Here is an 11223-nt window from a genome sequence, read left to right on the forward strand (position 1 = left end):
ATTCCTTCTCTAAGCAGCATTGACTTCATCTATTTCTAATCCTGTCAGAAGGAAGCAGGGAGAGGGCTTGTGGGACTGTGTTTATAAAGCCTACAGCAGTGTACAGTGATGTTCTGGGCCTTCACATTCACTAACCACCCACTCACTGACTCACCCAGAGTAACTTCTAGTCTGCAAGCTCCATTTCTGGTAAGTGCCCTATATCATTTTCATCTTTTACACTGTATTTTCACTGTACCTTTCCTATGATTAGACATGTTTAGAGATACAAATACTTACCACTGTGTTACAATTGCCTAGCATATTCAGTACAGTAATATGCTGTATAGATTTGTAGCCTAGGAGCAATAGGCTATACTATATAACCTAGATGTATAATAGGCTATACCATCTAAGTACAATATTGATTTCTAAATGTTATCTGTATACAGCAACCTTGTTGAACTTCTGGCAATTTTAATTGATTGTCTATAGTTTCTGTAGAGTTTTCTGAATAGACAGTCAGTTGTATGAAACATAAGTCATTTTTATATTATTCTTTTGAATTCTTATATCAGTTAATACTTATTTTTGCCTTATTGCACTGGCCTCAGTATTATGGTGATTAGAAACAGTGACAATGGGCATCTCATTCTCTTATATCTGACTTTAATAAAAATGTCTTTAAAATTTTACCACTAAGCAATATGTTTGCTGTGTGTTTTTGATAGATACACCTTAGAAGACAATCAGATTTTTTTCTTATTATAAATGAGTGGTTAATTATATTGAGTGCTTTTCTACATCTGTTAAGATAATCATGGAATTATTTTCCTTTCATCATTTAATATAGAGTTTTAATTCATAGGTTTTTTTTTTTTTTTGATAGTAACTTTGTACTCCTGAATAAACTGTAGTTGGTCTTTTCTTTCATTATCTTTGACCGGTTTGGGTTGCAAAGACATATTGGTATTATGAGATGAGCTGGGTAATTTTCCTTCTGTTATCTGAAATATCACGTGTGGTGGGGGGGTTAGAGAGAGGGAGAAAGGTAAAATTTGTTACTTGCAAGTTTAGTAACATTTTAGTAAAACATTTTTCAAACTCTCTGGACCTGGTGTCTTTTTGAGAGGCTAGTGATAGTAGATGCAAAAGAATTTTGATATCCTATTCTATTTTTAAAGATCATTTATCACTATTTATTTTCTAAGTGTATCACTTAGAACTCAGAAAGGATACTAAGTAAAGGAAAAATTGTATAAATACCACAGATGCAGAAATGGTATTATGTAGTATTTGACGTACCCACTAATGTAACACAGAAACAGCCTGTAAACATTGAGTTCTTTATTGTGAGGTGGTGGTGGTGTGGGAGGTGGAGAGGGTAAGGGAAGGGAGACATATTATTTATAAACTGTAAATCAACTTTCATTTTATTTTGGTTGACTTACTGTGACACATTAATAAAAATATACACATAATTATCAATATAATGTAATACAACATTTCTTCTGAATATTTAAATGTCAAATGAGAAATATTACACTCGATTTTTCTTAAATATGAAAATTAATAGAAGGTTAATTCTTCCTGGAGTCAAAAAGCCTGGAGCCACTATGCAATCTACTTTTCTCACTATTATTATCGTCCTCAATAAATTAAATATGCTATAAAAATTGCTGCTCCTTTTGCACTTGACTAAAGCTGGCAAAGTGAATAAACAGTAGTAAGTTAGATAATTGCTTACAGATGTTAGGAAACACGCTCCTGCTAGAAAATTGGAAACACTGAGAACTTTAATGCAAGGTCACCCATCAGCCATCACAATCAATTGCAGTAGAATTACTAAAGTCTTGCTCTGCCTAGCACTGCAGCTCTTAAAAACTAAATATTCTAAATGAAAATATTCTAAATGAAAATATTCTAAATGAAAATAACTAAAACTTAAGCCCCTAAACAGTGTTTATCAAAGTATGTTCCAGGAGCCATTTCCATCAACACATTTGAGCTAGTATTAAATATGCAGATTTCTTGGCCTGCCCCCACATCCATAGAATCAGAAACTGTTGGGAGCTGCCAAGATTCTGCATTTTTAATGTTTCAATTTTCCTCATTACCCCCTTCCAGGAATTTTTGTGCACAGGAAAGCATGAGAACATCTTCCTTAAAGCATGTTTGGTCAGTTATCACTATTATCAATTAAAAGTAATTTATCACATGCTTCTTTAGAGACATTTTAGAAAGCATAATTTCTACCTTCAAAAATGTTCCTTAATTATTTTTTTAAGAGACAGATGGGTATATTTATGGAGATTTTGTATTTCATAAAATTTGTACTTATAATAGTACACATTAAGGTTATATAATTGATGTGTTTATGTAAAATAACTTTTATTTCTATTTTGAGGCTTACATTTTTCTAAAAAGTATATAAACAAATTTTAAAATATTTATGTAAATATGAGTTTCATAATTTCATTTCATTTAAAGTGAAATACAGTTTTATTTGTTTTACTTTTTCTATAGGGGATATCAGCTAAAACAAGAATATAATATGTATGTTTTAAGAGCAAATGAGATACTTTTAGAAATTTTGATAGAAAACTTTAATAAATAAACAATAATAAAGTTTTCTTCAGAATCAACAAACACAATTTAAAAGAGCAACTAAAGGAAGTCTTCTACCATTCGATTTACTGATAAAACACTTTAAAAGGACAAATAATTAGAGTGGATGAAAACGAGGTAAAAGGGTTGGTAATTAAAGTATTTTGACAATTGAATGAGATGGTTGAATTAATGAATATGAGGACAATTTCAATAGTCATCTCAGATTAATGAAAAAAAAGTCAAATGATGGGAATAATGGTGGGAAAACAGTTTAGTCAAAACAAAATATGGCAGACTTGCTATAGACATTCATTTATTTAGTTATATTCATTTAGGGATGCTGATAACTTTTTCTAAGTTCTCTAACTTATAAACATATTATTCTTTCCCCCAAAGGGAATCTCTTAGTTATAACACTTGTTAGCTACTTTGGAGCCAGACTTCACAGGCCAAAAATAATTGGAGCAGGGTGCCTCATCATGGGTGTGGGAACATTGCTCATTGCGATGCCTCAGTTCTTCATGAAACAGTAAGTCTAAAGCAATCATCTTTTTCTCACTTTAACCAACTGCATTTCTCCCTTTTTTATGATTACAGTTAATTATTTAAACTTAAGGAAATAGCCCATGGTTTGTATCTTATTTTTATTACATCCTCTTTGGGCAAAATTTCAGAACACTTATAATTTACTTACAATAATCTGCATTATTATAATACACATCATAATAATATGTATTGAAGTCAACAAAATTAAAGGGATATTTTCACTAATATGTCTTCATTCAAATGCTTTAATTTAGCTATGGAGGCAAAATATATAAGCAAAAATAAATTAATATAGTACATAGTAAATGTCAAATGAGTATCAAATGTGTAATGAATAAATGCTGTAGACAAGATGCTGGATTATGGTACACGTGACTGGCAGATCACTGACTTAGGGATATATCAACTCAAATAAATATTCAATGTTAAAAAACTATTTCATAAAACTTCTTCAGTAAAAGTTGGATATCAGTATCCTTTAACCGTGAGTCTACTTTTGGTACTTTTGTTAGTACTTTTGTTAATACTTTAGTTAGTTCCAGAGATTTTTGCCTTTATATCATTTCACCCTTACAGTAACCTGTAGGGTAGGAGAACATAGTTTCTCTTTTTTTAGTTTAGAGCTAAAGACCATGACTAGAAAGTCTGGTAACTTCTTAAGGTTAGATGTCTTATAATTTTAGAACTGGAATCTTAAAACAGGTATTCTGATTACTTCACGCATATCCATGTTGCTTCCCTTCTCTGTGATTACCTATTGCCAACCCTAAGAAGTGACTACCAAGAGGTTTTGAAGCAAGAGAATATTTTTCAAAATTATATATCAAAGAATGCTTTAATTATTGCCCACTCTAGGTCATTATATCATGACTTTTTAGAGCTGGAGATGAAGAAACTTTGAACTGATCTGGCCAAGGATTCTCAGATTGTTTATATAAATATAGTCATATTTTGATCTCTGTGGCCAATCTGTAAAGGTAGAACACAGAATCCTCTATGTGAGATCTTTCCTACCTATTTAGATGGTTTCCTTACCCACCTCATTTTTACTTAAAGAAGAATCTGTGACTTTGGAACCTCTGCCTGCTCTTTGTACACCTACCGAGGCTCCTTTCCACAGGGCAGAAGTTTGCTTTGATTACTGAGGTTCTACAAAGGTGTTATATGTGGTCAATGCCAATGGGAGGAGGCAAAAGAAACCTGAGGAAGTGGGCCTGCAATTCGCCTAACTCTTGCTCCATCTATAGCTGTGCCACTGCTCTGTTCTAGTCATTGTGCCTTCATGCAGCAGTTTTCTCAGGGGGAAAGAGAGTTCCAATACTAAAAAAGTTCAAAGTTTGAAAGTAATTGCAGAGGATAGATAAATCCTTGACCCTTGACTTAATTTATTGCGAAGTGGCTCAGCAGCTCTCCTATATAACTTTGGGCATATTATTTAATCTTACAAGGTCTCAGTTTATATATTTAAAAATAAATACTATAGTTACTAAAAATAATATCTAGCTGATAATGTTGCAAATATTAAATGAGATGACACAGGTAAAATTTTCCTGACATAGCCAGTAGTTACGCCCCAATTTTGTATATGTATCTTCCTTAGATAATTAAGCCATATGGTTTTAACCAGAGACAAGCAATGGTTTGTTGTGAAGGTATTGCATTCAGATTAATAATTTTCTTACTTTAAATTAATGAGAAACAAAATACTAATACAACAAAATCAGAAGGAGAGGTATATCTAAGAGAAGGTCAGCTAGGCAGCCAGACTAGTGCTGACAAAGGATGCCAAAGGAACAAAGACAGATTCTTATCTACTACCTTTTACATGCTGAAAGATATATTTGTTCATTCATTTTTTAGTGTCTGCCATTGTCTGACACTGTGTCAGGTAATGGGGTTACTTCAGTGAGAAAAAAATGAAATAAAATGAAAATACACACAGAATTTTTTCCCTCATTAAATTTGCTGTCTACTGAAGATTATTAGAATAACTTGTTTTCAATCTTTCACAAGGTTAATCACAAATTGTATACTTGTCTAAAATTTTTCTTCTCTAAAACACTACTTATGCTCTGTTTGCCTAGTAGAAACACCCTTGATGTCCAACAAATTTTAATCATAGATATCAGTTATTCAGGGCCTGCCCCCAGCAGACTGTGTTTAGCTTTATGTGTGTTAGCTTATCTAATTCATGAATTTAACAAATATATATTGATTATTTTTAGAGGTAATGGTGATAGAGACAAAAATCTCTCTTTTTATGGATCTTATGAGGAGACAAATTAACAAATAAATAATGATATAGTTTGCCAGATAATGTCACGTACCATAGAGAAAACCCAGTGAAGACACATAAGAGGTATGTGTGTTTGGGTTGCAATTTAAAGTAAGGTTGTCAGGGAGTGGTTCACTGACATGGTGACATTCGGGAATAACTGAGAGTTGAAGGGGAAAGCCATGCAGATGTCTGTGGAAAAAGATTCTAGGTTAAATGAATAGTGAATGCACAGTTCCTGCCACAGAAGGTAGTCAAGTGTGTGGGTGAACTGTAGTGTAAAAGGAAATGGGAGATGTCAAAATTGTTTCTCAAACTTCGTTGCACATTTGAATCACCCAAGGCTCTTAGTAAAATGTAGATTCTGATTCAGTAGCTCTGGAGTGGGGTTTGAGATTCAGCTGATGCTGATGGTCTGCACACCACACCTTGTGGACTAAGGTTGCAAATAATTGCTAGGATTTTAGGTTCTCTTTGAAATGAAATAGGAAGCCAGTGGACAGTTTTGAGCAGACTGGCATGACCTGACATATTTTTAAAGGGTCATTCTGACTACTACTTGGAAAAATAACTCTGATGGGGCCAACTTGAAATCATGGAGAATATTTAGAATAGTGTCTATAGAAATATAACCCTCTGCAACTACTGTAGGATTTCATGTATCTGAATCAAAATTGTGTCAGCCAGAGTTTGAATCTGGGTTAGAACTGAAATCCCTGACTAGAAGACTTAAAGACATTATACCACTGGCTCCCTATTCAATCACTTCATTGTTTCCTTATCCAACAAAGCCTAAATAGGCACATCTATAGCCCACATTTACAACTAAGAAAGTTGAAATTTGAAGAGGTTAATTAATTTTTTTAGAATGTCATATATAAGAATTAATGGCAAAGGTGGCGCTTACATAAAATTCCACTTATTCAAAATCTAAATAATTATTATTCTTGCAATAGTTATTTTTTGATAGATTGAATTGAGAATGCTCAAATAATTAATAATTTTCAAAAAATTGCATAATTACTCTCAACACTCCTTTCAAGAGCCTCTAGGCTTTGTAGAGATATGGAAATTATTAAAGAAAGAAAATTATATTTAGCATGACTTCAATGTTAAATGTTCTCTTATTAGCTAAGAATTAAAAACCAGTTGTCCTCATTAAATTGTTCTTAACCTATTTTGGTCAGGGGACCATTAAAGTGATATAAGTGACAAAAACTATGAACCTCTTCCCTTAAATTCTCATATATATCAAAAATGTTCTTCTTTTTTTATGAGGTTATGAGATTCATGGACCCACCAAAATGCAAGACTGATAAAAAGTAACCCATTTTTTAACCTGAATATTTTCATAACTCAATACATCTTTTCCTTACCATGATGAATAGGTTTTTACTATTAACATTTCAAATACATTACTATGATTACTAGCCTCTTCGTCATATAGCGCCTGAATAAAATGAGACTCAAGATGATGTTGTGAAGTCCTCTTATCAGGTAACTCTTCTCTGAAGGGTGCAAGTGGGGCAGAGAAATTAGCTCATGAAGGACAACGTGAGAGGGGACGTAGTGCTAGGGAACTGCAGGAAGGATTATCACAGCCCTACCATTCAGTGTTGGCTCTTCAATCTTGCTGCCATTGTAACCTTATAAAATGAAGGAAGGGGGGAATTAGAAATAATTTAGAGCCAGATTAATAAACTCTAAAGAAGAAAGATGCCATTTGGATAAATGGTTCAAAAAGTCCATGCATCATCGTCGGTTCTCTAGAATCAACATTGCAGTTATTCTAATAAATTTACAACTAAATACAGTGTGCCAAGGGCCATAGTTGTTAAATTATTGCTTTTTCTTTGACCCAGATATAATCATGATTTTCTCAAGTGTTAGATATTTTTTCACCAAAGAAGTAGGTGACTTATGGTCATTCTTCTATGAATAATTCTTTCGTTTTTTTTCACTACAGTGTGTAATTGGTTCAGATACGGTATAATACTTATGAACCAGATCTTCCGGCTATCTCTTCAGAAAACTCTGCTATTAAATGATGGTTTGGCTTGGTGATTTAGATTCAGAGATAGCTGTGAACCCAAACTAAGTACCCTAATGAGTCATGTAGTATACATGTAATGTTTTTAGCATGATGCTGAATGAGTCTATAGTGAAGAAAATGTTCTTTTTATACAGGTACAGATATGAAAGGTATTCTTCTTTCTCCAATTCCACTCTTAGCATCTCTCCATGTCTCCTGGAGTCAAACAATCAATTACCAATCTCAGTTATAGAAGAATCACAGTCCAAAATAAATAATGGTAAGATGTTTTTACTTTATTGACTAGGCAAGCTTTTGTTTTTCACAAAATTTTATATTTGCTTTAGTATGAAAAAAATTTTTGCTGACAAAATCCTATCTACTTTAATTGAGATATTATAGTGCCATAAAAATTTTTAGAATATAAAACAATATATGATGAGATCCTACAAAAATATACAGACAATCAAATCTTATGGAATGACAGGAGTATTAATTGCTGGTGACAGAGGAAAACTTCCAGTGGTTGCAAATAAGGTGGGCTGTGAAAACAGGGTAAAACTAGTTTAGCACATATAAATCTCAGTCCATTGCTCAGATATGAAAGAAATAGATTTTTCCTATGAAGTCAATTTAATTTCTGTGTTTAGCCCTTTTTCATCAGAATGGCAAAAATTTAATCTTAGTCACTTTCTGCCAAACCTTTACCTTTTTCCCAGAGGCTACTTATATTCTAAGGAGCTTACATGATAGTAAAGGGGAGAGTTGTTATTGGTGCCATGTCAGTTTAGATATCTAATCTTTTTGGCCACAATGTTTGGTCATATATATGTCCATGTCCATGTCCTTTTTAGCACAACAGTTCTCTCTGATATAGAAGTGACAATCTTGGAAACATAGAAATAATTCTTCTTTCCACACATGATCAGAGTCACAGAATTTTGGTAGAATAGTAGTGTTCTGTGTGGCTGATGCAAATGACACAGCAATGATATGTATGAGTCACCCCTGGGAACATGGGAGTCACCTCTTCTGTGTTACACTAGATATTGGAAACCCTGTGAGTAGCCAAAGGCAGGAATACTTAGCTCTACTGTACAACCATCTCATGTTTGGGGTCTTGCTACCTCTCTGGGCTCTACCTGGCTACCAGTTTCTTTTCTCTCATGGAGTCCGCAGATCTACCCACAGGTGTTTGCCACAACTCTGAGATGCTGCACAGGCAGCACCTCAAACCCCCTCTCTCCACAGCCCTTCAGCATCAATATACTCAACACTTCCTCCCTGCCACCCCCATCTTACTCTCTACTTTTAGCCTGGGAATCAATTTCTGTAAAGGGAGTGTGGAAGACTTTCTTTTATGTACCTGCTATCCATCCAAATCTTTTATTTATACCATAAAACCTTTTCACTCCTCTAGTATCTTCATTAACACTTTTTTTGAGATATCTTTTTCATGGACAATGAACACGAGAAGTCTGGCTATTTGAATGAAGATAAGTGCCAAAGGATTAAAAGAAATGTAGAAATATGAGGAGAGAAAGTGGGAAAGACATAATGGACACAAAAATATAATGGATAATAAATTCAATTCAGATCTGCATAAAGAAGCAGGAAGTGAGCTAAAGTATTTGAACTTTTAGCTGTAGAAAAGGTACAGTCATTGAAGATATTTTGTTTTTCTTTTTGAAAATCTGGGAAGAGATGTGATATAAATGACAATACAACTAATTAGGAAATATTTAAACCTTTAATGTTAAAAAAAATGAAATATGGGTTTAAAGGCAGGAAATGAAGGTATTTTTAATGTCAAGAGATATGTTATTAGGTAGGTACATAGTGTAAGGCTCACAACTCACTCCTTTTCTTCCCTTTAAAGCAATAGAAATATGTGGACATTAGACATAGTGAATGCAAAGCTGATAGTGGGGTAAATATAGGACCTTTCTTAAAAATACTTTTGAAAGATGACAGTGGGGTAAATATAGGACCTTTCTTAAAAATACTCCCCACACACTCTCATTGCCCCCAAAACACCCTAGAACAGAGCTGCCCAAAGGAACTCTCTGTGCTGATGGAAATCCTGTTCAATACAGTAGCAGTAACTATTAGCCACATATCAAGTATTTGAAATATAGCTAGTGTGACTGAGGAACTGAAGTTTTAATTTTGTGTAATTGTAATTAATTTAAATTTCGATAGCCATGTATGGCTTTTGGCTACTATATTGGAAAGAACAAATCTAAGGTGTCTACACTTATCTATGACTTCCTCACAGACAAGGTTCTTAGAGTCACACAAATGTTAGAGCTAGAATTGACATTAGAATCAATTTTTGGAAAAGGAATTCACATTATATTTCGGGAAGTGGAATAGAAATCCAGAGAAGATAAGTGAAAAACTCACAGTCACTTGGCTACACTTCTAGAAAGGGCAGAATCAAAACAAGAAGCAACACGATTGCACAGTGGTCTTTTCTGTTCCACATCCACATGAAAGTATTCACCCAGTTCTTCATAACCTAGACTTCTCCTTTAAAAATTACCTTAAGGCTCACTAATAGGTGAAAATAATTGCTATTTCATAGGATTATTAGGAGAATTCAATTTAAAAATGCCTACAAACCACTTACCCCAGTGCCTGGCAGAATGGGAATATTCATAAGTGGTGATTGTTGGGGGTTGTTAATACTATTCCTTATTCTCAAGTGACTAAACTCTTCAAAGCATATGTTGTTGATGTTATGGGAATAATTATCAGACTTCACCTGATCATATTAAGACATGGCTTATAAAAAGCATTTTTAAAACGTTAGCTTTGAATTTCATTCTAAAAATAATGTCAAAGGTTCTTTTTGTTGGAAGAGTTAAACTACTGAAGCATATAGGATTTTAAATTTTTATATAAATTTGTTTCCTAAATACAAGCCCTAAATATGGTTATTCGCTATTAAATGGTTGTAATTATAGGCAGTGCTACCCAAAGGTGAAGTATCACCCATGTATAAAATTTTGAATTCCACATAAAACTTGGTCAGCAATAAAATTACAAGTAATTTCTTCCGAAAGATAGAAAAACTTAAAGATTATGGCTAGAAAAACTTTTGTTTAAAATTTTATGTTTTCTCCCAGATGGGATATTGAATGTTATTGAAATGTAGGAATTCTAAGAACTTAGTGTAAGTATAAAATAAAAAGAAGAGAGAAAATAGTAAGTAAGGGAACAGGAACAGGAAGGAATAGAGTTTCTTGGTCAATGTCTCTTGGGAATTTATACTACCTAAAATATTGAAGTTACAAAACTTTTCCCAGTCTTGCTCAAATTACTATCAAATTATATCTATTGCAACATTTCACTTCTGCATTCTAATCCAATTTGAGGACAACTTATAGAAATGCAGAATAAATATTTAACTTTGATAGTGATCTAATTTCAATCATGTTTGCTTCCCTTTCAAGAATGTGACATTGATGCCAGCTCCTCCATGTGGGTTTATGTTTTTCTGGGGAACCTTCTTCGTGGAATTGGAGAAACTCCCATTCAGCCTCTAGGCATTGCTTACCTTGATGATTTTGCCAGTGAAGACAATGCAGCTTTCTATATTGGTAATGCTCAACTTCTTCATCTTCTTGTGAAGCAGGGGACCTGGTTATCTCAACTTTGTTCTGAACTAAATAAAGTGTGGAAGGCTTTATACTTCATAGCCAACTCCTTTAAATATATCACACATTTCTGAAGTTCACACTGGGGATTTGAATAATAAAGAAACTTCAATTAGAAA

The 11223-nt window shown here is 33.4% G+C and overlaps 1 protein-coding gene across 2 annotated transcripts in view; it reads left to right on the plus strand.

The window, feature by feature from the left end:
• SLCO1C1 (solute carrier organic anion transporter family member 1C1) overlaps nucleotides 1–11223 on the plus strand; it is a 43034-nt gene that overhangs the window by 5566 nt on the left and 26245 nt on the right. Inside the window, exons 3-5 of one of the 2 annotated variants that reach the window (XM_006912666.2) lie at nucleotides 2986–3118; nucleotides 7598–7722; nucleotides 10901–11047. In XM_006912666.2, coding sequence (XP_006912728.1) covers nucleotides 2986–3118; nucleotides 7598–7722; nucleotides 10901–11047 — 405 coding nt within the window. The remainder of the gene's footprint in view (nucleotides 1–2985; nucleotides 3119–7597; nucleotides 7723–10900; nucleotides 11048–11223) is intronic. The other variant, XM_006912667.2, reaches the window with a different exon arrangement.

Source organism: Pteropus alecto, unplaced genomic scaffold (genome assembly GCF_000325575.1).
Source record: "Pteropus alecto unplaced genomic scaffold, ASM32557v1 scaffold103, whole genome shotgun sequence".
Lineage (NCBI taxonomy): Eukaryota > Metazoa > Chordata > Mammalia > Chiroptera > Pteropodidae > Pteropus > Pteropus alecto.